General features: G+C 45.9%; 1 protein-coding gene across 1 annotated transcript in view; it reads right to left on the bottom strand.

Annotated features, from left to right (window-relative positions):
• LOC146338631 (vascular endothelial growth factor receptor kdr-like) overlaps nt 1-26,146 on the bottom strand; it is a 292,764-nt gene that overhangs the window by 139,722 nt on the left and 126,896 nt on the right. The window contains exons 4-9 of the mRNA XM_084814171.1: nt 24,767-24,894; nt 15,090-15,252; nt 14,539-14,675; nt 8,746-8,914; nt 2,473-2,593; nt 973-1,148 (exon numbers count right to left, since the gene is read on the bottom strand). Of these exons, the coding sequence (XP_084670297.1) occupies nt 973-1,148; nt 2,473-2,593; nt 8,746-8,914; nt 14,539-14,675; nt 15,090-15,252; nt 24,767-24,894 (894 nt within the window). The remainder of the gene's footprint in view (nt 1-972; nt 1,149-2,472; nt 2,594-8,745; nt 8,915-14,538; nt 14,676-15,089; nt 15,253-24,766; nt 24,895-26,146) is intronic.

The following is a 26,146-nucleotide window of genomic DNA, read 5'->3' as shown; positions in this document are numbered from 1 at the left end:
CCCAGGGTCTGACTCAGTGGAAGGCGGCTTCCTATGTTCCTAAGGACTGGCAAGCTGTCTAGTCCAAACAGCCTGGCCAACAGAAGGATGATCAACCCCTACAGAAGAACCCATGCCATCAAGCTAATCCAAGAGCAAGCACACTGAGGGAGCTCCTGCGAGTGAGCCAAGTCAGGCACCCCAAGAAAGGGCAAAACTGAAACTTTCAGGAAAACACGACAAAGCAGTCTTGGTTAGCTTGTTCTGACCTGATTCCTCATTTAAATAACCGTATCCAACCCATTTGTCAACTCCTGACATTTTCCCCGCCCCAGATGTGACATTTCAGCTTCTTCCTCACCCTATTTTGGCATCCATTTTAGTTCCACATGCCTGGCTTTCTTCCTCCATGCAGCAGTCAGTTAGGGCTGCTGGTTCTAAGGCACCTTCAGGCCTCTTGAACGACTAAAGGCACAATCCTATGCATGTTTAGACAGAACAAAAGGCCTAGAACTCCCAGTATGGCAGGCTGGGGCATGCTGGGAGTTGTAGGTCTTTTTTCTGTCCAAACATGCATAGGATTGCACCCTCAATTGCCTTGCTGGACCAAACCCTGCCTAGCATTCTGCCTCCAACAGCAGTTCCATTCAAGTCCTTGGCTCATCCCTGTTGCAGACCGCCCAATAACGCGGGTGTTGTTATCACACCTCTAGTGCCCATATATTGTCCATGTAAAACTCTTTGCACAGGGCCCCTTGCCATTTGTGAGGCTTTCTGTATTGTCCAGCATGTTACTGTAGTACCAGTGGGCATCATAGTAGCAGCACTGGTGGTACGCACAGTAACAGCAGTTTGATCCTTGGGCACTGACCAGATGTCTGTAAGTCCATTAAACAAAGAGCTTAGCCAAACTACTCATCCTTCTTTTCTGGCCTTGGAAAGTGGAAGCAGAGGAACAAGCTGGAAAGTTATTCAGCCATATCAGATGCTTACCTAACACTACCAACGGGATGGTATGGTTTTGATAGAGACCGTGCTTAGTGTTCCTCAGTTCTATAGTGTAATTCCCGGCATGCATTGCTCTCACATCCTTTATGAGTAGCTTGTACTTCGCTGAATCTGGTTTGTAGCAGCCAGTGTTTGGAGTGATCAGCTTGCCATCCTTGTACCTGTTTTGACCGGCAGAAAAGGAGAACCCAAGGGGGTTTATTAGACAGGAAACCGAGAAAATCCCCTCACAGGGCTGTAGAGCTGGTAGCCGTTCCAGTTCAGCTCAGATCCAGTGCTGGACAAGATGTTCTAGTCACCCACCACAGCTGGCTATATCATCTAGCACAGCCACAGTCACGCTGGCTAGGGGATGATGGGGGTTGTAGTCAAACACATCTGGAGGGCACCAGGTTGTGGGAAGCTGACCTGGTAGACTCCCTGCATGAGTCAGACCTATCAGGTAGTGTGTTTCCTTACCCCCATCAGTGCCTGACTTTGATACCCATCAGGGGGTAGGGAACTAACTATATAATGGTCCATGCCCTCCCCAGTCTGGTGCCCTCCAGGTGTAGTCCAACACATCTGAAAGGCACCAGGTGAGGAAGGCTGACCCAGGCTATGGGGGGAATTCTATCAGATGATTCAGATGGTGGGAGGGGTCTGCAGAAACAGGGATGCCATGCCACGAGTAAAGTACATACGAGCTATAAAGTTGCTCCGGTCCGGTGCTTCTTACATACAACCAGAATCCACAGGCTATTCCCACCTGCAGTGATTGCCCCCACTCCATTCACCTTGATGGAGGGGAATTCTGTGGGAACACAAAGGGCTGTGCAATGCACATGAATATCAATGGGAAAATCTTCTCTGATGGCTACGGGAAACACGGTGCCAAATGGGGCAAGCCTTAAAGCAAGGATGGGCAGCATGTTTGGCCCTATGGGCCAGATGCAGTGCTGGGTGGTGAGTCAGGGGCTGCCCATGTGAGTGCACACATACACATGCATGCACATGGACACGCACATACGTGTACATACACTTTTCCCACCCACCTACATCTCAGCACACAGGGGAATTGCTGGGGATGGGGAGTTTAAAGCACCCCCCCCCCGTGATTCTGATCCAGATTGATAAGAAGGGAATAAAACCCTCTCTTACAACACAGGCAACCCCACACCAGATTGCTGTTCTCCCACTGCTATGAGCAGCGGGGAAACGGTGATCTTCCTGCCCTCTGGCTGGTGGCTGGCTAGCAGGAAAAAGTGGGCAAGGTACCCCGGGGGCTGCACAGGCCACACAGAGAGAAGCCAAGGGCTGTGGGTTGACCATATGTGTCCGAGAGCAACAGATCCCGCGAAGCTTTCACAGTCATTCTGGAACAGAACGGGACTTACTTCTGAGTAGGCACACAGAGAATTGCTGACAGATTGTTACATCTGCATTCCCTCTAGTTTTGTCAAATCAATTCTACTTGTCAGTTCAGAGTTCCTCCTTGATCCTTACCAGTTCACGTCGGGGCGGGGGAAAGCATCCACCCTCCAAGCCAGTCTCAGCATTTTGTGGCCTTCCAGAACCTCATAAGAAGAACCCTTTTTCTTACAGGAAACCTTGAGGAAAGCTTTCTCTTAAATAGAGAAGGAAAACAGCAGGAGTCAATCCCAAGTTTGCTTTGCAAAACCATCATAAAGCTACAAGTAATAAAAGTGGTGGGTCAAAATGCACAGTCCCCAAGGTCGTGTGGGAGGAGAAGATGCAGCCAGCCCAAAGTGAGTAGAAGGTAAAAGATGGGAAAGGTGCAGCCATTCGTGGTGCCTTTTAGCTGCACCTGAGATCTGTTCTTCACTTGTGTCCAGCTACATATTTATTAGTTATTTTTTTAAATCTCTTTTTAAAAGAATAAATGCTCAAATTCAGCCTTCCTCAACCCGGTGACCCCCAGATGTTTTGAACGTCAACTCCCATCACTCCAGCTAGCATGGCCAATGGTCAGGAATGCTGGGAATTGTAGTCCAAAACATCTGGAGGGCACCAGGTTGGGGAAGGCTGCCCAAACTATTTAGGCGAGAGGGACAGTTTCAGAATATCTATCCTGATTCCTAAACCAAAGCTGGAGAAGTTTTGCAGCCTCTTCTGTGAACGGGCACTTTGAATTAATGGACGTCTTGCAGGACACTAGCAGTTCTCTCATGGCACATAGTTTGGATCCTAGCTGAGCAGAGCAGAGGAAGCTGCTCCAGCTGGTCTAGGGGCTACACAAGGAAGCGAGCTCCTAGAGAGCGAGCTATCAGAGCGAGTGAACAGGGAGAGCAAACAGGAGGTGGCCAGAGGAGTTCGGCAGGGGAGGTCAAGGGGGAGGCCGCTAACATTTTTTTCTGGTTTTTTTTTCATTTTTCAAAAAATTATTTTTCTTGTAAGATATACTTCCATACCAGTGGGACTGTGTTTTTAACCTCCAGTGAATAGAGGACAATGCACAGGCTATCCCAGTACAATCAGAAAGCTAGAAACATAAAGGGAATAGAGACTATGGAAGGAAAAGACTCTCCAGTGGTGGTGACCTGCAATGTCTGTGCCGTGTTTGTTTTCTTGCCTGAGATCAACATGGCCTACATGTGCAACAAGTGCAAGCTGATCATGCTGTTGGAAGAAAAAGTAAGAGGACTCAAGAGGCGACTGTCGACCCTCCAGGGAATAAGAGAACATGAAGAATTCTTGGACAGAATGGTGGAACTACAGCAGCAAAGTGGATGTCAGGGTGGAAACTGAGCCGACAGAACCCCAGAGCAGTTCTGATTCTGAGGAGGATCAGCAATCCATGGGAGAGGAGCCAGCTCATCCCTCACAGGCACAGCAGCTGGCAGAGATTCCTCCTGCCGGCATTCCTGAGATAGATAGTGATCCTAGCAGTGAGAAAGTGCGGGAACGGGGCTTGCTAGATGCTCGACGCAGATGCAGGGAGCGACGAGCAATGGAGGGAGCGGAAAGGAGGCGTAGCGCCCGTTTGGCACGCAAGCAATGGCCGCCTCCCATGGACCCAAGGGAAAGAGGGAGGATCTCTCCCTAGTCTATAAGTTCAGGGTCTTCAAGTGACTCTCCTTCAAACGGCGATCAACTGCCTACTCGGAGCATAAGCTACTCTGCTGTTCCTTGCTTAGTCGCTGGTGATTAGCATCTGAAAGGGTCATTAAGTTGTAAAAGGATTAAAGCCTTGAAAAGAATCCTTTCGTCTGTGTCTTGAGTTGGCTATTGGAGTTCACTGAAAGAGGCCACTAGGGCACTCCTGACAGTGGAATCCAGAATCCAGAAGAGCAACAGCAAGCTGAGGCAGAAAAGGAAAATGCGGAGGTGAGGAAAAATGCAGTAGAGGATACTCCTTGGGAAAGGGTGACAGAATGACGGGCTACAAAGGTGGTGCCGGCACAAGAGATTTGGATTCTGGGACCACAGGCTATACTTCCTGGAAGATAGGCTGTTGGCAAGGGACAGGTTGCACCTCTCAAAGGCTGGGAAGAATGTGTTTGGCCACAGCATGAAGAACTTCATCAGGAGGGCTTTAAACTGAATCCTATGGGGAAGGGAGTCGTAAAGTTGGGGGTAACAATGGATGAAGGCTCATGCACCACAATGGAGAGAACAGCTCTAATAGCGCCCAATAATAGTCTTCACAAACATGTAGGAAGAAAGCCAGACTATAAAGCACATGGTCTTTGATGTCTATACACTAATGCCCAGAGTATGGGAAACAAACAGAACGAACTTGAACTCTTGATACGTGAGGGAAATTATGACTTGACAGGTGTAACTGAGACTTGGTGGGATGACTCCCATGACTGGAATACAGCAATTGAAGGATATAACTTGTTCAAAAAGAACAGGAGGAACAGACAGGGAGGTGGAGTTGCATTATATGTTAAAAATATGTATCTCTGCACAGAAATACAGGAGGATGAGCTTGGTAGCCCCATCGAGAGCATCTGGGTTGAAATAAATGGAGCAAAGAATAAAAGGAACATGGTGGTCGGAGTCTACTACAGGCCACCCAATCAAGGAGAAGACGAAGATGAAACTTTTGAAAAGCAAATAGCCAAAGTTTCAAGGAAGCATGATGTAGTAGTAATGGGGGACTTCAATTTCTCCGATATTTGCTGGGAGACAAATTCGGCAAAACATGGTCCCTCCAAGAGATTCCTGGCTTGTGTTGCTGATAATTTCCTCCTATAGAAAGGAGAGGAAGGAACTAGAGGATCGGCTATCCTTGACTTGATCCTAACCAACAGAGATGACTTAGTGGATAAAGTAGCAGTTATAGGAACTCTGCAGGAAAGTGACCATGTTATACTTGAGTTCTTGGTTCTAAAGGAAGCAAAAGCTGAGTGTAACCAAACACGTACCCTGGATTTTAGGAAAGCTGATTTTAATAAACTCGGAACAATGATAAGTAAGGTCCCACGGCAAGCAACTCTAATGAGAAAAGGAGTCCAAGATGGGTGGGAGCTTTTAAAAAAGAGAATTCTAAAGGCACAATTACAAATAATTTCAACAAGAAGAAAAGGTGGAAGACAACAGAAGAAGCCAATGTGGCTTCACAAAAAGCTTAGAGATGACCTGAAAACAAAAAAGGACACATATAGGAAGGGCAAAGAAGGCCAAGCAACAAAGGAAGAGTACAGACAGGTAGCACAGAATTGCAGGGATGGCATCAGGAAGGCTAAAGCTGAGAACGAGCTGAGGAGGTTAGCGAGGGATGCTAAAAGCAACAAAAGGCTTTCTTCAGATATGTGCATAGTAAAAGACAGAGGAAAGAAATGGTGGTTCAGCTATTAAATAAGGATGGCAAAATGATAAGAGATGACAAGGAAAAGGCAGAAGTGCTCAATTCCTACTTTGGCTCAGTCTTCTCCTGAAAGAGTGTCTATGAGCCCCCTGGCAAAGGCGAAGTACAGGCTGAAGGGGCAGGATTGCAGCTTGAGATCGATAGGCATATGGTCAAGGAACACCTAATTACTTTGCCTGATTTCAAATCTCCAGGGCCAGATGAATTGTACCCTACAGTAATAAAGGAACTGGCAGAAGAACTCTCAGAACCGCTGTCTATTCTCTTTGAGAAATCATGGAGGACAGGTGAAGTGCCAGATGATTGGACAAGGGCTAATGTTGTCCCTATCTTCAAAAAGGGCAAAAAGGAGGAGCTTGGGAACTTCAGACCAGTCAGTCTGACATCAATCCCTGGGAAAATTGTGGAGCAGATTATAAAGCACTCAGTCTGTGAACACCTTGAAAACAATGCAGTGATTCCTCGAAGCCAACATGGATTTGTCAAGAACAAATCCTGCCAGACTAATCTGATCTCATTTTTTGATCAAGTAACCTCCCTTGTGGACTGTGGGAATGCTGTGGACATAATATACCTCGACTTCAGCAAAGCTTTCGACAAAGTGCCCCATGATCTCCTGATGAGCAAACTAGCTAAAAGTGGGCTAGATGAAACAACTATCAGGTAGATCCACAGTTGGCTACAGAATCGGACTCAAAGACTGCTTCTCAATGGGATCTTCTCATACTCGGGAGAGATAACGAGCAGGGTACCACAGGGCTCAGTCTTGGGCCCAGTGCTCTTCAACACTTTTATTAATGACTTGGAGGAGGAGGTGCAGGGAATGCTGATCAGATTTGCAGATGACACAGAATTGGGTGGGATAGCTAATACCCTGGAAGACAGAAACAGAATTCAAAGTGATCTTCATAGCCTGGAGCACTGGGCAGAAAACAACAGAATGACATTTAATAGGGATAAATGCCAAGTTCTTCACCTAGGAAAAAGAAACCAAAGGCACAGTTATAAGATGGGCGATACTTGGCTCAACAATACTACAAGCGAGGAGGGTCTTGGAACTGTTGTAGATCACAAGCTGAAGATGAGCCAACAATGTGATGTGGCTGCAAAAAAGGCAACTGCTATTTTGGGCTTCATTAAGAGAAGTATAGCTTCCAAATCACATGAAATACCAGTTCCCCTCTACTCATCACTGGTTAGGCCTCATCTGGAGTACTGTGTCGAGTTTTGGGCACCGCACTTTAAGAAGGATGCAGACAAGCTGGAGAGGGTTCAGAGGAAGGCAACGAAGATGATCAGGGGACTGTAAACAAAGCCCCATGAGGAGAGACTGAAAGAACTGGGCATGTTTAGCTTTGAGAAGAGAAGGCTGAGGGGAGACAAGATAGTGCTCTTCAAGTACTTGAAAGGTTGTCACAGAGAGGAAGGCCAGGATCTCTTCTCGATCATCCCAGAGTGCAGGACACGGAATCATGGGCTCAAGTTGCAGGAAGCCAGATTCCGGCTGAACATCAGGAAAAACTTCCTGACTTTTAGAGCAATACGACAATGGAACCATTTATCTGGGGATGTAGTGGCTCTCCCACACTGGAGGCATTCAAGCTGAAGCTGGACAGACATCTGTCAGGGATGCTTTGTCTTAGATTCCTGCACTGAGCAGGGGGTTGGACTTGATGGTCCTATAGGCCCCTTCCAACCCTACTATTCTATGATTCTAAAAGGCGCACAGCCAAACTGCAGAGATCACCAAAGGATGATTTTTGTTTTGTTTTAAGCATGGCACGTGTCAATGTGCCAATATGTCACATGACATTTACTTCTTTTTTTGTATTTCTATGCCACCTTTCTGAAGCACAACAACACAGTTTACAAAAATTTCAGAAAATAAAAAGCATAATCAAATAAAACATAGTAAAACATTAAAGGCAATCTTAAAAAGCCATAACTATTTTTATGGGTGTTGTTTTTATTCTGTAACTGTCAGGTTTTTATTGTATTTTATTGTGTTTTAATTTTTAATCTATTTTTAACCGTTTTTGTAAGCCACCTTGAGTGCCATTTTTTGGCGGAAAGGCAGGGTGTAAATCAATCAATCAATCAATCAATCAAATAAATAACCATAACAACAATGTCAAAAGCCAACATAAAAAGATGTGCCTTGAGTGTTGACTGCCTTTCTGAAGGCAGAGGACGAGTTGCGACTCCAGAGGGAGCGTGTTCCAGAGTTTGGGAGCAACACAGGAGAAAGCCCTTTCCTGTGTGCCTGACAAGCGGGCCTCTGCAAGTGAAGGTATCTTCCAAGGGGCCTCTGCTCCTGATCTCAGTAACCCAGCAGGTTCATACCGAGACAGGCTATTCTTCAAACAGCCCAGCCCTGAGCAGGAATGGGTGAACACGCAATGTTCAAGTTCATTGGGGTTCTCCAAATTCTTCCTTGAAGCTGGTTTCACCTTGTTTGCATTCCCCAACATGAACATCTTTCTTTTTTTTTTGCAATTGAGAAAAATGCACATTTTTCGATCAGAAAAAGCATGGATTTTTAAAAGTGTGCATTTTTTTCCCATTCAGAAAATATGCATTTAAAAATACAAATGTTTCCTTGCCAAAAATGTAGGCTAAAAATTTAGCCTACGTAAAAACGTAGGCTAAAACATGAAAATGCGGATGGGGGGGGGGGATCTGCTTTTCCTTTTGCAATGAAAAATATTTTGGATTGGGTTGGTCTTGAATGGCATTTAAGACCCATTCGCTTTACAAATGACCTGCTCCTGGTGGAGATGAAGACTGCTAGAACTGGTTTGTTGATATGGATCAACACAGCTGCCTGAATTTTTGAACTCTCGTTGGGGATGTGGCTATGGGGAGTGTCATGATGAGTATCTGCACTGCAGAATTTACCATTCCATCGCTGTATAGATATTATATTTAGAGGTCATTCTTACTGTATATGGTGACTGTGACATTCTGCTTCAATTCTTCTGTTGCATTGACCACTTTGCAAACATATAGCCCCTTGTCTTCCATCGTAACATTCGGGATGGTAATATTACTAGAGCCTTTCCAGATGTTTCTATCCTTATCCTCTTCCAATCTTTTTCCAGGGCTATATTGCTAAAGGGGCACAGAGAGGCAGAGGACAAACCTGTTATGAGATTAGTTCAGAATCTCTAAGGCGACGAGTAACACACATTCATGAAATACACAGTCAAAGATTAGATCACATGACACTTTCCACCAGAAGAAAACTTGGATCCAATCATGTACGAAGGCCAGATCAGGGTGAATCCTCAAGGCTCCCCATTCGGAAATGTGGAATTTACAAGTTCCTCCTCCTTAATGAAATGCTAGTGACTGTTCATTGTTCAAATGAAAAGATTATTGCAGATACTTAAACTGTCATCGTCGTGATATTTAGGATCCCCCAATATTAGTGCTTTTTTCTGTCATATACCCCTGTCCTAAAATCTTGACTTGAGGTCAGCTAGAGAAGAGAGAGAACTTGAAGAGTGCTTCAGTTTATTGGGCAGTATAGAAATGTAATGAATGAATGAATCAATCAATCAATCAATACTATCAGCCTTGATAATGCAATGCAATTAGGGATGGGGCTGAATTCTGTCTCAACTGAAATTCAGGCCAGGTTCTGATCAGGGCTGAAACCTCGCAGGAATAGATACTGAACCTGCCACTTCCTGATGGGTCCTGAGCCTGTTCCAGGGACAGCATGAGAGGTGGGCACAGGGAGGCCTCTCTGCAGAGCAGCCAGCCAGGCCAGGGACATCCGCAGCCGGATTTCCGGCCGCAGACTAGCTGGTGCGGACACAAATGGCGGCCGCCATAGCGGCTGCCATTTGTGTCCAGCCAGGGAGCTGTGATAGGCTACGTAAGTCTTTACGTAGCCTATCATGTCTGGGTTAAAAAAAAAAAAGGCGTACACAAATGGCGGCAGCTACGGTGGCCGCCATTTGCGTTCCTTATTTTTCGCCGTTTTAGTCGACGTAAATATTTACGTAGACTATTACGTAGGCTAAAACGGAGAATAAAAAGGGAATGCAAATAGCACCCACTACGCTATTTGCATCCCCCTTTTTTTCCACCATAATTGCCTACATAAATATTTACGTAGACTAAAATGGAGAAAAATAAGGAACGCAAATGGCGGCCGCTGTAGTCGCCGCCATTTGCGTACGCCCTTTTTTTCTTTTTACCCAGACGTGATAGGCTATGTAAAGACTTACGTAGCCTATCATGGCTCCCTGACTGGACGCAAATGGCAGAGCCGGCCGTCGAGGATTCCGGGGGGGAGTACCGGATCGCCTCCCCCCCATCGAGGATTCCGGGGGGAGGGATGGAGCGCCTCCCCCCCTCCAGCGGATGCCGCCACCTGAACAAGGTAAGGGATTCGTACATCCCTACCTCTGAGCCATGCTGGCCCTCCTCTCATACATTCATAAGCCTCTAGTCCAGGGGGGTCGAACCTCTTTCAGCCTGAGGGCCAAATTCCATCTCAGAGAAGGTCTAGGGCAGCCTTCCCCAACCTGGAGCCAATCTGCATGAAAACGGGTTTTGAGGTGGTCCCGTTTAAATATGGATGTTCATGAAATCGAGTTAGCTCCTCCTCGGGCAAACGGTAGCCAATAATGTGGTGTATGCATTAAAAAATCTGTTTGCATGGGGCAAACGAGTAGGGCTGAGCATCATCAAATGGGCAGGTGTGGGGAAGCGAGGAGGCGTGCTCCCCCCCGTGCTCAGTGAAGTTCTTAAAATCAGTGAGGCTCTGCATACCATCACATTTCCATACATAACAGCCTCGTTATGCTCCCCTCCCCGCTCAGTGAGCATTTAGAGGGACAGGCAGCGACTTAGCGCAGGGTCAAAACAGCATCCTTTCAAAGCTGCAGGGCTGACTCCCATCTGCACGGCAATGAGTTACTTCCAGGTAGACGTACGCCCCCGCCTCATGCAACTCTTCCCTTCCACAAATCAGCGCAGCTTCCACCAGCCCGTCCTGAAGCCAGCTGAGGTCACACGGACTCCCAAATGGCACTGAAGCCGCTGTGACTGGAAAGTCCTCCACAAATAATGTTTCAACCCCCCCCCCCGATTTAGGGCAAGAAAGGCTGCATTAGCTATGGAGAGGGGCATATGTCATCCAGCAGGATCAACTTGGGGGTGAAGCAGAACCAGAGTAAAAGCCTAGTGTAGATGAGCCCCTGGTGCCCTCAAGATGAGTTGGGACTGCCACTCCCACAGTTCCCAGGCAGCATGGCAGGGAGGGGAAGGCTGGTCTGGGGGCACATTACAGTGCTAGGTGGGGCTAAATGCAAAAGGGGCAGGGCCCAGGCAAAGGGGGCAGGGCCAAAATACAAAAAATACCAGCCTATTTTAGCTTAAAGCTCTTACTCCCAGGAACTAAACCTAAGGAGAGGCATTTCAACCTTTTAGAATGGACTCCAAAACAAAACAAATGACCCGCCAGCAGCTCATCCCGTTTATAAATTTATAGATTAAAAATTAAAAAAATTAAAACATATAGATTTCAATACTCCTCCCCCCCTCTCAACAGATTACATTAAATTATATATAACATCACCTTCAGTCACAAATAAGTCTATGCTACAGTAATAATATAATGTATAATAATTATATATTTAATTTATATTTTTATATAAATATAAAATATTTTATATTTATTTATTTATTTCATTTCTATACCGCCCAATAGCCAAAGCTCTCTGGGTGGTTCACAAAAATTAAAACCAAACAACACACAATAAAACAATTTAAAATATATAGAACATTAAAACCACAATATAACAATACAACCACAATAAAACTAGCAGCAGTACAGGAGTTTAAAATACAGATTTAAAACAGCAAAGATAAAAATTTAGAAAGCTAAAATGCTCAAATGCCTGGGAAAATAAAAAGGTCTTCACCTGGCGCCGAAAGGAGTACAATGTAGGCGCCAGGCAAACCTCACTAGGGAGCTCATTCCAGAGCCGGGGTGCCACAGCAGAAAAAGCCCTCCTCCTAGTAGCCACCCGCCTCACTTCCTTCGGCAGGGGCTCACGGAGAAGGGCCGCTGCTGATGATCTTAAGGTCCGCGCAGGCACATAAGGGAGGAGGCGATCCTTCAGGTAACCTGGCCCCAAGCCGTTAAGGGCTTTAAATGTTAACACCAGCACTTTGAATCGGGCCCGGAAATGGACTGGCAGCCAGTGTAGCTGGAAAAGTACTGGCGTAATATGAGCTCGCAGGCCAGTCCCTGTTAACAATCTTGCTGCCCTATTTTGGACCAGCTGAAGTTTCCGGACCGTTTTCAAAGGCAGCCCCACGTATAACGCATTGCAGTAATCCAGACGAGAAGTTATCAGAGCATGGATAACTGTAGCTAGGCTATCTCTGTCCAGATAAGGGCGTAGTTGGTATACCAGCCTAAGCTGATAAAAAGTGCTCCGTGCCACTGAGTTCACCTGTGCCTCAAGTGACAGTTCTGGATCCAAGAGCACCCCCAAACTACGAACCTGATCCTTTAGGGGGAATGCAACCCCCTCCAGAACAGGTTGAATATCACCTAGCTGGGCAGACGAACCACCCACTAACAGTACCTCCGTCTTGTCTGGATTGAGTTTCAGTTTATTAGCCCTCATCCAGTCCATTACCGTGCCCAGGCACTGGTTCAGAACAGCCACTGCCTCACCTGGTTTTGATGAGAAAGAGAGGTAGAGCTGGGTGTCATCCGCATATTGATGGCACCTCAGCCCACACCTCCGGATAACCTCCCCCAGCGGTTTCATGTAGATGTTAAACAGCATGGGGGATAAAATAGAGCCCTGTGGAACCCCATGGCACAATTGCCATGGCACAGAGCAATAATCCCCCAGCACCACCTTCTGGCATCGGCCATCCAAGTAGGAGCGGAACCACTGCAGTGCAGTGCCTCCAACTCCCAACCCAGACAACCTATCCAGAAGGATACCATGGTCGATGGTATCGAAAGCCACTGAGAGGTCCAGGAGAATCAAATGGGTCGCACTCCCCCTGTCCCTCTCCCGGCAGAGGTCATCCCACAGGGCGACCAAGGCAGTTTCCGTTCCAAAACCAGGCCTGAAGCCTGATTGAAATGGATCTAGATAATCCGTTTCATTCAACAGTGCCTGGAGCTGTCCTACAACCACCCGCTCAAGCACCTTGCCCAGGAAGGGGATGTTGGCCACTGGCCTATAATTGTTAACATCCTCTGGGTCCAGGTTAGGCTTTTTCAGGAGTGGTCAAATTACTGCCTCTTTTAAAGCGGCAGGCACCACTCCCTCTCTCAAGGAGGAATTTGCAGCCTCCTGGACCTAGCCAGACCCCTCCTTGTTTGATTTAATAAGCCGTGAAGGGCAAGGGTCAAGCACACAAGTGGTCGATCGGACTTGGCCAAGCACCTTGTCCGCATCCTCAGGCCTCAGTAACTGAAACTCATATAATATAAAAATAATATATATTTTTAGACATTTTAAAATCTATACATGTATAACTGGATGCAATACTGGTGGTCATTTGTTTGGTTTTGGAGGGCTGTTGCAGGGCCATTGCATCACCTGCATATCAGTTGCTTTTCTAACGGGGAAAAAACTGCACAAAAGCCGGAAAACCAAAAGTGACCTGGGGGAACGGGTGTGGCTACCTGGGAATCCCCAGAGGGCTGGATGGCAGTGAGTGGTGAACTCATGGCTCCCTGCATGTGTCAGGGGCCTTGGAAGAGAGGTAACTAAGCCTTCCATTCTATGCCCTGAAGCCTTTGGCGTGATGATGTCCCCATTCCACCATCATGCTAGAGGCCTCCGAAGAGGCCTAGCCACATTAGCCTTCGCTGCACATACCCAGAGTGGACTGAACATGTGGTTTGCAATTCACTCTGGAGGCTGAGCACAGCAGACAGAACCATTCCTTCTTGCTGGCCAAACTTACTAGAATGCACCCAAGTATTTCCAGTAGTTCTAAGCTGATGACTTAACATGATATTTAAGCCCTTTAGGTCAACAGCAAGCATTTGAATCCTTGCTCACAAGGTGTTACAATCAGTTTCTGTTTGAGGAACTGAGGTCAAAATTTGCTAGGAATCAGCAACCTTCTCTGGGAGCCCCTGCCAAAGGAAGTGAGGCGGGTAGCTACCAGGAAGAGGGCCTTTTCTGCTGTGGCACTCCAGCTTTGGAATGAGCTCCCTAGAGAGGTTCACCTGGCGCCTACATTGTACTCCTTTCGGTGCCAGGTGAAGACCTTTTTTATTTTCCCAGCACTTTAGCATTTTGGTCTTTTAGCTCTGCTGTTTTAAATCTGTATTTTAAATCTCTGCGTTGCTGCTAGGTTTTATTCTGGTGCTGCTTTTATATTATAGTTTTAAGCTTTTGTATTTTATTGTTTTAAGCTGCACCTTGTGGTTTTAATTTTTGTGATCCACTCAGAGAGCTTCGGCTATTGGGCAGAATGGAAATGAAATAAATAAATGAAACCTGCAAACTCACGTCTTTCACTTTCAGTAGCTGAGTGATAGAACCCCTGCTCTGCATGCAGAATGTCCCAGGTTCAGTCCCTGGCATCTCCAGGTAGGGCTGGAAAAATCCTTTCCTGAAACCCTGGAGAGCCACTGCCAGTCAGTGTCAACAGTAGTGGGCTAGATAGACCAATGGTCTCACTCAGCATGAGGCAGCTTCCTGTGATCCCAAGGGAGGATCTGAATTACTCACTTTACTTCCAGGAAATTCCCACATAAATAAGATCCGCCCATTGGCGTATGTCTCAGCTCGGCATTCCAGGTGAAGGTTTTCTCCAACCAGCAGTTTTTCTGGAGTTGCTCTCAGAGTGAGGTTCTGTACCTTCCTCTCTGAAAGAGACAGGAAATCAAATATCAGAACCCGCAAACCAAATAATGATGGATATCAATTCCAGATACCAAGTATTTGGCGAATATTCAGCAGAATATCAGAGTACTTGAAGAATATCTGGAGAACATCTGACAATCAGCATTTGAAGGGAAGAATTTTTAGCAATATCTGTGGGATTTAGGGCACAATACTATGCAAATTTAGACAGAAAAAAGTCCTACAACTCCCAGTATTCTCCAGCCAGCCATGCTGGGAGTTGTAGGACTTTTTCTGTCTAAATGTGCATAGGATTATACCCTAAATCCATTGATGTCTATAAATGGAATCAGGTTTAGCAAGGAATACACTCCAGTGATGGAAATGATAAAGTCAGCAAAGGAAGAGCTATGCAGTAAAAGCATCCAGGCACTCACCAACTTTGTGTGGTAAGTAAAAGGACCTGTATTCCTCTTCATTGATTGTAGCAACACACATAAGCATGGTACTGAAGAATTCGAAGGAAGGCGAAGTGATGAGAAATCCTATCTTGGGGTCCCAATCCTTCTTTATATAGCTGAATGTGCTGGTGGAAGAATACTAAAAAGAGAGACAGACATGATGATGCGACTCCCTTAAGCTGAGAAAAAGCCAGACTACATGCAACCGTATTTGCTTATGCTCACCCCTTGCCAATCTGGCCTCCCACTCTTCCCTTAATTTTTTTTTTTTAATTCCATTTTTATTTTTAAAAACACGAGAGAGATTTTTCAAGAGAGATTGTTTAAGGTGGTGTACAACACTGCTGTTAAAATTCAAAAAACTGGTAAAATAAGTTCAAAGGAAGTATAATATTTAAAAAAACCCTCAAACCAGCAATAGAATAAATGAGCAGCCAAAATCCTTTTGATACAAATGAGACTTGCCCTCTTGGCAAGAAGACAGCAAGGGCCAGGCTCTATGCAAACCTCTGGTGAGAGGCCATTCCACAATGCCGGCCAGGGGGCCGGAGTGAAAAAGGCCCTGCTACTCATAGAGGCCAACACAGCCTCCATGCAAGATGGAATCTGAACAAGGTGTCACATATAGATCTTAATTGCCGGGAAAGTTTATACAAAAGATTAATTATTGTCTCCCTTGTAAATTTGGTTTTGTTTAACTTCAGAGCAGACAAACATCACTACAGACAAATTTGTAAACTGAAATCTATTTAAGGCTTTATTTCAGAAAAATACAAAATATAAAGGAAGTGGCGTGGTGGTTATACAAGGGTTAGAAATTTTCTCTATAATTACAGGGAAAGAGAATGCAACAAAAACAGAAGATTAATGAAAAGAATTGGAATTGCCAAAGCTGGTATTGCGAATTTGGCTAAGATAACAGCTTGAGCTTCTTACATCGTTATGACTCTTCCTTCCAACCTTCTCCTGTTCACTACTTTCGGTTTAAAGCTAAACTAAAACAAAACGAAACTTAACTAAAACATAAGTGTTAACTCTCATGTTACTTCCTATATATAAATATATATATAAATTTTCCCAATAAGTATTCCTTATTCCAATCAAATGAATCAATTTTATACCACCCAAGCTTTCTTTGACTGCTGGCACTGACAATATAAGCTCCTCAAGGGAAGGAACAGCTTGCTCATGTTACTCTCTAAAGCTCTCCATCACACATAACATTCATACCGCAAAACAGGGGTACGCAGACTTCAAGCTTGCAGGATCTACTTGGCTTTTTACTAGACCCCCACCCCCACCCCAATCCACCACCCAGAGCCATATGCAAAAGACATACACTTAGAATGAAAGAATTCTGAGCCCAGGAATTTGTTTTGAGCACAAGAACTGAACAGATCTCACAGTACTTCCACCCATTCCTGGTTACTCCAAGAAAAACCCATTCCTGTTTACTCCAAGCTTTCTTCAGTTCAGCAGTATAACTGGGGCAGGGTGTGTGTGTGTATGTAATTTTATTTCTTTTGTAATTTAAATTTTTATTTGATACATTTTTGGTACCAATAGCAGAAATGGAACATAACCAACGAACAGCAAATCAGGGTCATACAAAAGGTATTCAATAAGGTAATGGTCTTAGTGGATCCACTGCAAATCAGTCCGAGATCTGCCAGTAGATCCCAGTCTATTTTCTGTCACTCCTGCTGTGAAATTAACAGCTGTGCCCACCTCCATTCCAATCTCGTTCCTTCGGACACTGTTCCTTGCCTCCCAAGCATCGTGTTCCACACCCCTGGATACCTTTCTTTGCACCCCACTTTTTATTTTATTTTTTAAGTAAGAAAAATTCTTACTGGCAGCTGGGATTGCTTCAAAGCAAAGCAAAGCAAAGGCCCTAGCTGCTCCCATCTTCTTTTCCCAGGAACACCTCTGGGCCACACATGGGGCTCAGAAACATTCTTAGGAAATGAAGATGGCAGGCTGCTCCTTTCATCTGCAGCACACCCATTTTGTAGTGGTGCCCAGGACAGTTTCTCAAATTACCAAATATGCCCACCGGCCCAAGAAGGTTGCCCACCCCTGCCAAAAGCCTTTTGTGTGGCTCCTTAAGCACATTTGAGCATCCTCCTCTTGCAATTATAGGGAGAGTCTTTCCCTTTGGGCTGGGGCAGAGGACAAGGGTGCCCCTTCTGGAATTTATGTATTGATTGTATTTATACCCTGCCTTTCTATCCAAAATGGCACTCAAGGTGGCCTTGATGGCTGTCAAGGATGCATGGTCTGAGCAGCTGCTTCAAGTTGCTTCATGCTCAGCCCCACTTCATAGGCAAGGCCTGCATGAGATGAACAACAGGATGGAAACGTACTTCCAATGATGCAGCAAAACAAAAACGAAAAAAGTATTGCTCATAGCAAACTGGAAGTTGACCAGGGTAAGTGGGAATAGACAATGAATTCACCCCCACTGAGTCATTTGAGAAGGGAATTCCTTGCAATTGTGCTGGAATAAGATTACAGTGACCAAGTGCTTCTATCTGCACATGGGAAACCAACTCAACAGCATCAACTCCACCCTTAAAAGGAAACATGTATATGAAGCAGCTTTAAGTAGCTGTTCCTCCCACCCCCAGAACCTGGCAGGGGCTGCACCTTCGCCAGAATTGCTGCTGCGCTGCTTAATTTGCCACCAAAATCACCAGTTTTCCTTCAAAACCAGGCATGCAGGAGCATATGCCTGGCTTTAAAGCAAAATCATGTTCCCTGAATACTTCCAGGAGTGTGATTTTGCTTTAAAGCAAGGTGTGCACCCCCATGTGCCTTGTATGAAAGGAAAACCACTTTTTTGGTCACCGCTGTGTTGCCGAATTTCAGGGACAAATTTGGCAGCAGGTAAGCAGGGGCCACAAAATCAGCTGGGAGCACATGCAAGCTGCGGGCCATGTCGGGCCCAGCCCTGTAATACCACGTGGCACTGGCCTCTAGTGTGACAATCTGCCAGGAGCTTCCAGGGCTCCAACTGGACACCCATGTGGGAGCTCCTGAACTGGAAGCGGCAGCATCTTGCTGTTGCAGTATCCTTGGGGCCTGGACTGAACCTGCCCATCCAGGTCAGTCCACAAGATCCCCCTGGATGGGAAGGACTAAAAGAGGGCTTCTTGTTCCAGTCAAGCCTTGCTTGAGCAACAAGGTTTTCCTGAACCCTAGCAGGTCCCTGTATCCCTTGGTAGTCCTTTAGTCCTGATGTCTGGCTTGCTCCTCAATCCCGCCTCCTGGTTTGTCTACTGGCTCCGTCCCACGTGGCTACAAGTTCCTGGCCCGGCTCACATCAGTCAACTGTCCACAGACGAGCCGGACACAATCATTGTGTACTTTGGTCCATCAGTCAAAACATCTTCTCAATAAGCTGGCTCAAAGAGAAGGCTGACCTTCCATGGCCAACTGCAAACAGACATCTCTCCTCATTGTTAGTTTAAGAGGGAGATGGAGAGGTTTTCAGCCTGGATAGATGGAGCCCTCCCAACTTGACCTGGGAGAATCTGCCCCCCCTGGGTCAAAACCTCAGGGGGCTGCTTCTCCCCAAGCTGGAAGACACCCGTTCCATTGGGAAATGGACAGTGATGTAGTGGCAGATTTTGAAGTACAGGCGCTCATCATGACAATCCTCATAGCCACACCCCCAAGGAGAGTCCAAAAATGCAGTTCTCTCTCTCTCTCTCTCTCTCTTTGTATATACACATGCTGACACGCACCAAAGAGCAGTAGTACATAGCATCACACCCAGTTTATTAGGATCTGCTGAGATGGCAAAGGGCAGTGTCATGGTTAGCATGTTAGACTTTGGCTGGAGACACCTGCGATTGCATGAGAAAGGGAAAGAGGGGGACACAAATAAGACTACCAGCATAAGACTACCAGTACAAGATTTCCCAGGAGCTGCTTTTCCCAGCACCAGGGAGAAACACTTGCTCTCAAAGTTGCCCTGGGACTGGAGAGCTGCAGGGAAGCACAGTTTGCTTCTGTCATCAGCTGGGGGGGGGGGTCCACTGGGAGGTGGCCCCTGCTGCTTTCTGGGAAGAACAGCAAGCCAAGGGGGAGACCAACCAGGCCCATCCATCAGCCAGAGAAGGAGCCACTGCCGAGAGCTCACTTCCCCCTCCCTGCCAGAGAGAACACTTCGCTCAAATTGCCTGTAGGGAGCTGAGAATGATGGAAATTGCAGTTCAACACATCTGGGGGCACCAGGTTGGAAAAGGCTGGTGTATTCCGACTCACAGCAGGTCTCCAGGGTCATTTCCATTACCTGCTAGTCAATCCTTTAAACTGGAAATGCCAGAGTTTGAACCTCGGGCATTCTGCATACAAAGCACATGCTCCACGACTGATCCATCCTTTCTTCTCTTTCATTAGGTGTGCATTTCTGTAGCAGGGTGCCATGGCAGTTTAAGGCCAGGGCAACACTTTGTGACTCTGCACATCATCCTATCCTTTTGCTGGTCTCTCTGCAAATGAATCAACCTCCATGGAGACTTATGACCCACCCCGCGTTCTCCAGTATTAATTTTATATTGCGGGGAGGGGGGGGGGATGTTGAAAAAGCTTGAAATTCAAGCCCAACCAAAGGAACTAATTTCATTCAGCCGACATGCAGAGTTAGGATCTTTTTAGTATTAGCAGTCTGTGCACTTTCCCATAAATATTTAAAGGGTATGGAGTGCAGTCATTTTAAAGTATAATGGAAACATAAGAAATGTAATTTATGAGGGAAAAGTACATTGCTACAGGAATAATAAAATTGAATAAAGTTTAATAATATGGCTCTGTGTCTGAGTATCCTCTGATGGTCAGAAAAATTGGAAGGAGTGTGTGTTTGTGTGTGCGTGCATGTGCATGTGCGTTAGATGGTCCCACATATCAAAGTTGTTCGTACAATATTGAAAATATGTGCACTTATTTAAAAAGGAAAAAAACCCCACACAACTGGGTTCAATCTGCCCAACCACTTAAAAAGACCTTGTGTTATTTTTCCTCCTTCCTGCAGTATTATCACCGATCAGTTATTAATTTTGGAAGAGGATGTTCTAAATTTGTCTGATCGTTTGACTCCTTCCTCCCTGCCCCCTCGACTTCCTCTGAGTAAAGGAAGCAGCCAGCATGGCTCCACATAACATTTCCAGACAAGGCCAAAACAACAAATGCTGTTTCCTTAAATGGGAACAGTATGATGGTCTCCCAAGGTAAGCACACACCTCCACGAATAGGGCTCTTCCTCTTTGCTGGAGACATCTCTCCCTCACCTTCCTTTTGGTGTATACATTCCACCCCCACCCCATCCGTCTCCTTCGAAAGAGGAAGAATGAAATCTTTAGCCCAGATTTCTTAGCAGCTCAAAATGGAAATATTCATTCATTCAAAGGGTTAGCAGCAAGGAGGAGCGAGGAGGTCCTTTTGTTCAACACGAAGAAATGACCAGGAATAAGTTTGACACAAAGCCAGGTTGGGGGAAGGTTAAGACTAAAAATAAGGCATCTGACGACTCTAACGCTGACTGCTCAAGGGCAGCCATGAGAAACCATCTTAGGGTTTCAGAGAGGCTGCAGGCCAGCATTAATTATAGCTCAATGAATGTCACCAAGCTTTCAGTTAACATGTATGTGAAGCAAGAAGGAAGGTTCCCAGTATACCTGCCAAGGAAGAGAAAGAGCAAAGAGATGCTATTCACTTCCAGATTGTGAAAACAGAACTCTCTCTCTCTCTGTGTGCGTGTGTGCTGGGGTGTGGTATTCCATGAAAAGAAATTTGCTCTCTGGTGAGGAACATGATATTTTACCTCAACTGTTGAAATCAGTGTGTGTTAGGTTGCAATCCTGTACACACTTACCCGGGATTAAGCCCCACTGAACTCAGTGGGGCTTAATTCTGAGTAGACATGCATAGGATTGCACTGTTAGTCTTCTTGCCATCTCTTGATTGTTTTGGCAGGTAACAATTATCATAAGCTCTCACCCATCAAATACTGACAGTTGCTATGCACCACTACATGTCATGTATCAGATACTTTCAGATACCAGTATCAATGCATGTCAGCACACAAACATATGTCAAATACCAACTGCCAAACACTGAGATCAAATATAACAGAATGTTAAGCACACATATTTAATATTTATTGAATATGTGGCATTTTGAGAATATTTTGTAATTTTCTTCATTTTGCCCGGAGAATATTCAGCATCAAAATTAGCACACAAGAACTGAGAGGAGAAATTTGGAAGAAAATCCATTTCAACTGTGGCGCAGGAGTGAGGGACAACCCAAATCAATTGTGCTATTTTAAGTGACAGGCTGCTGCTGTTGCATCTACTGTTCGGTACACTAACTGGAGGGACAGGGTGGCATGCTGCTGCCCTCCCTCTGAATAAAATTACATGAGAGTTAGTGTGACCAGCCTCTCTGTCAGTAGATTAAAGGACACTCCTGTTCTCTGTCCTCAGGTATTAGGACTGGGCTAGATCATGAAACAACTATCAAGTGGATCCACAACTGGCTACAGAATCGGACTCAAAGAGTGCTTATCAATGGGACCTTCTCAAACTGGGGAGAGGTAACGAGCGGGGTACCGCAGGGCTCAGTCCTGGGCCCAGTGCTCTTCAACATTTGTATTACTGACTTGGAGGAGGAGGTGCGGGGAATGCTGATCAGATTTGCAGATGACACAGAAATGGGAGGGATAGCTAATATCTTGGAAGACAGAAACAAAATTCAAAGTGATCTTGATAGACTGGAGCGCTGGGCAGAAAACAACAGAATGACATTTAATAGGGATAAATGCCAAGTTCTGCACCTAGGAAAAAGAAACCAAATGCACAGTTACAAGATGGGCGATACATGGCTCAACAATACTACAAGCGAGAAGGATCTTGGAATTTTTGTAGATCACAAGCTGAATATGAGCCAACAATGTGTTGTTGTTGTTCAGTCGTTAAGTCATGTCCGACTCTTCATGACCCCATGGACCATAGCACACCAAGCCTTCCTGTCCTCCACTCTCTCCCGGAGTTAGCCTTGTGATATGTTCCATGGGGTTTCCTTGGCAAGAATACTGGAGAGGGTTGCCATTTCCTTCTCCAGTGGACCACATTTTGTCAGAACTCTCCACCATGACCTGTCCATCTTGGGTGGCCCTGCACGGCATAGCTTATGGCTTCACTGAGTTACGCAAGCCCCTTCGCCACAACAAGGCAGTGATCCATGAAGGGGCAACAATGTGATGTGGCTGCAAAAAAGGCAAATGCTATTTTGGGCTGCATTAATAGAAGCATAGCTTCCAAATCCCGGGAAGTACTAATTCCCCTCTACTCAGCACTGGTTAGGCCTCATCTGGAGTACTGTGTCCAGTTCTGGGCACCACACTGGAAGAAGGATGCAGACAAATGAAGATGATCAGGGGACTGGAAACAAAGCCCTATGAGGAGAGACTGAAAGAACTGGGCATGTTTAGCTTTGAGAAGAGAAGACTGGTGGACGGGGTGGGGGGAGATATGATAGCGCTCTTCAAGTACTTGAAAGGCTGTCACAGAGTGGAAGGCCAGGATCTCTTCTCGATCATCCCAGAGTGCAGAAGACGGAATAATAGGCTGAAGTTACAGGAAGCCAGATTCCGGCTGAACATCAGGAATAACGTCTTGACTGTCAGATTAATAAGACAATGGAACCAATTACCTGGGGAGGTGGTGCGCTCTCCCAAATGGGAGGCATTCAAGATGAGGCTGGACAGCCATCTGTCAGGGATGCTCTGACTTGGATTTCTGCACTGAGCAGGTGGTTGGACTCAATTGTTCTATAAGCCCTTCCAACCCTACTATCCTATGATTCTGAATTGGTGCAATCCTCTGGCCGAGGTCCCATAGCCTCTGAGATACAGTCTGCAAAATGGGGCACCATAAGTCCTGCTCACTGCCTTTCTTCAGTTCCAAAACACACTTGTGACAGCCTTACATGGAACAAAGTTATCCACTGTTGGAAACGGAACGATGGACTAGACAGAGCTTTGTTCCAATCCAATGGGGCTCATGTCCTGATGGATAGGTCCACTCGGCAATTCTCATAGTTGCCTGAGCAAAATGGTCATCAGCATAGAGATGCAACACCACAATGCCATTTTTTAGCCATCTTCTTTCAAGATAGCAGCCTTCAGAGGCGCGTTTGGTAGCGACGCAAGAGAGAGCCTTCTCGGTGGCTACTCCCAGGCTGTGGAACTCCCTGCTGAGGGAAGCTATGTTGACTCCCACTCTGTTCTCCTTTTGCCAGCAGCCAAAGAACTTTTTATTCAAGCAGGCCTTTTGGATGTAAGCAGGTCTGTTGGGTTGGATGCTGTTTTATTCTGTTATTGTTGGGGTTTTAATTGTGCTTTAATGCATTTGTTTTATTATTGTTTTATTCATGTTTTATTTAGGATGGTAAACCGCCTTAAGTGCCATTTTTCTTGGTAGAAAAGCAGGGTACAAAACAAGCAAACAATCTCCTACAATCTAAAGCAGCCAATCCAACCTGGTGCCCTCCAGATGTGTTTGACTACAACTCCTACCACTGCTGGCTGGGAATGATGGGAACTGTAGTCCAACACATCTGCAGGGCACCAGGATGGGGAAGGCTGATCTAAAGAAAAGTTAGAGCTAAGGCCTGGACCCTGGCAAGGTTAACCGTATAACAGAAGGATGTAAATTTCTTCAGAGTCTGAACGCACTCGGCCTGCTAGTTCCATAACATGACATTGGGAATAATTTCACCTGGACGAGCTGGTGAAATGCTTGATCAAAATATAACACCCACACATCTGGCTCAAGGATGATCTTGTGTGCTGATCTGCATTCAAAAAGGGTACAAGGAGAACCTCTGCTGAAGGAAACAGAGGGTTCTGCTTGGACCTGGGAGACCCAAGTTCAAGTCCTCACTTTGCCATATAGCTCACTGAATGAGCTTGGGCCAGGCGCACACACTCCACCTAGCCTGCCTCAAAGGGCTGATGTGAGGATTAAATGTGTGTGCACATCCCGGGAGTGGGGGAATTATGCATGCTGTCCTAAGTTCATTAAAAGAGCGACAGGATAAACATGTAATTTTTCAGAGGCCCCTTCTCTGTTTGTGTCCCCGGCTCCAAGAGAAGCTTGCTGAGGGAGACAGTTTGGGAACAGGCCTTTGCTGTGATGGCACCGTATTAATGGAACATTATCCGAAAGGAAACCTGCTTGGTGCTGAAACTGTCCTCTTTTCAGCACCAGGAGAAGACATACTTATTTATTTTCCCAGACATTGGATATTAGCGATGACCCAGTTGCTCTGGGCTGTTTTTTGTGGTGTTCATTTTAGGCTGGGGCAGGGGGAGAGATTTTGTGTATTATGGATGAACACTTTCCACATTGCATTATTTTTTAGATTATGTTTTTGTGGTGATTATTGTTATTATTGTGCTGATTTTCAGTTTTTTCTGTTAGAATAATTATGGATTTCTGTATTTGTGTGTGTCACTCTGAGACTGCTTTATGTGGTGGGAAGTGACACATAAATTTTGATGATGACGGCAATGATGTCTGGTTATGCTCCTTGTGGAATCAATTCTTTCCTCTGAGATGAGACATAGAACAAGTGGTACTCACTAGCAGCAGCTCTGGTTTGATCTCCGGCGAGGTGACCCGACAAGGTATGGTAATCACATCTGTCACATTGTGTATGTAGATCACTTTAGGGTGTTTGGAGTAGAGCTCCACAAAAGGCTTCATGTTATCTGTAGAACATAGAAACAGAACATCACACATGTGCAGACAGGCGGGTTGGTGTGGCTGTTTGTCAGAAGCTCACTGTTTATCTCCCTTGTATTATTTATGTATGTATTTGTTACATTTTACCTTTCTTCCATGATGGAACTCAAGGTGGCTTCATGTGGTTCCCAGGTGGTCTCCCCTCCAAGCATTGACCAGACCCAGACCTGCTTAGCTTCAACAAAGTGGCTGCCTCATGTGCCTTCAGACTATGCCCTGGGACCCTGCCTTTCCTTCAGAAACAAAACCACCTCTTAATTCTTCTCAACAACAACCCTGAGAGGTAGGCTAGACTGAGAGATAGTGACTTGCTCAGGGCGACCCAGAAAGATTAATTAGTAATTGCATTTGGATCCCACCCCTTTTCTGAGGGGCTCAGGGTGACATGTATATTTGCTCGCTCTTCCTTTTATACTCCAGACAACCTGGTAAGGTAAGCAAGACTGAGAAATTGTGACTGGCCCAAAGTCACCCAGTGAACTTCATGTCCAATTTGACTGGCTCCAGGTTTTGGATGGCCTTGGGCAAGATATTCTCAATGGGCCCCCTCCATCAGTGAGTCGACCTTCTCACCACCATCGCCACCAGCTGATTCTAAGAGGGCTTCAGGAAGAGTGCTTAGTACCTTCAGACCAAAAGGGCTGGTGATGGCACCTGAAGGTGGCAGATTCACAAACACAGCTGTTTACGACTGAGACCCCTTGTGTGCTTGTCCCGTTGCACCAAACAGGCTTGGAGATAAGTATCAAATCAAAAAGGCACACTGATTTAAAGACATGTGGAGCATTCCCTCCCAACCTCCAGTAAGACAGGGTTTCCTCAGTGAAGGAAAGAGATAGCAACCACTGTGGTCTGGTTTGTTTTTCACCCTTTGCACCACTGTGACATGAGGCTATCCCTAAAGGTTTCAGGAGATATTTTGCTGGACAGTTCCCCAGCGCAAAACTCAAATGCAGCGGCTTGTCTATTGCAGACGTGGATCCCACTGGATCTTAGTAAGATCTAAGCACAACTCATGGCATTCCTCAAAGCAAAATAATCCAAAGCCTCTGGATTGGCTTGCAGGACAGCAGATTTTCTTTCTAATGCCTCAGGTTCTAGACATTTGTTTTGCAATCGCAGCCAGAGACCCCCTGCCACCCCTCTGCAAGTGGCATGCTATAATTTGGCTTTGCATTATGTGATGATATCAGCTGAGTCTTGTAAGGTACAAAGGTT

This window comes from Heloderma suspectum, chromosome 9, assembly GCF_057233095.1.
Source record: "Heloderma suspectum isolate Gila_16-S chromosome 9, 16-S_ref, whole genome shotgun sequence".
NCBI classification, from domain to species: domain Eukaryota; kingdom Metazoa; phylum Chordata; class Lepidosauria; order Squamata; family Helodermatidae; genus Heloderma; species Heloderma suspectum.
Note: the sequence above shows the minus strand (reverse complement) of the source record. Positions and strands in the feature narration are given on the sequence as shown.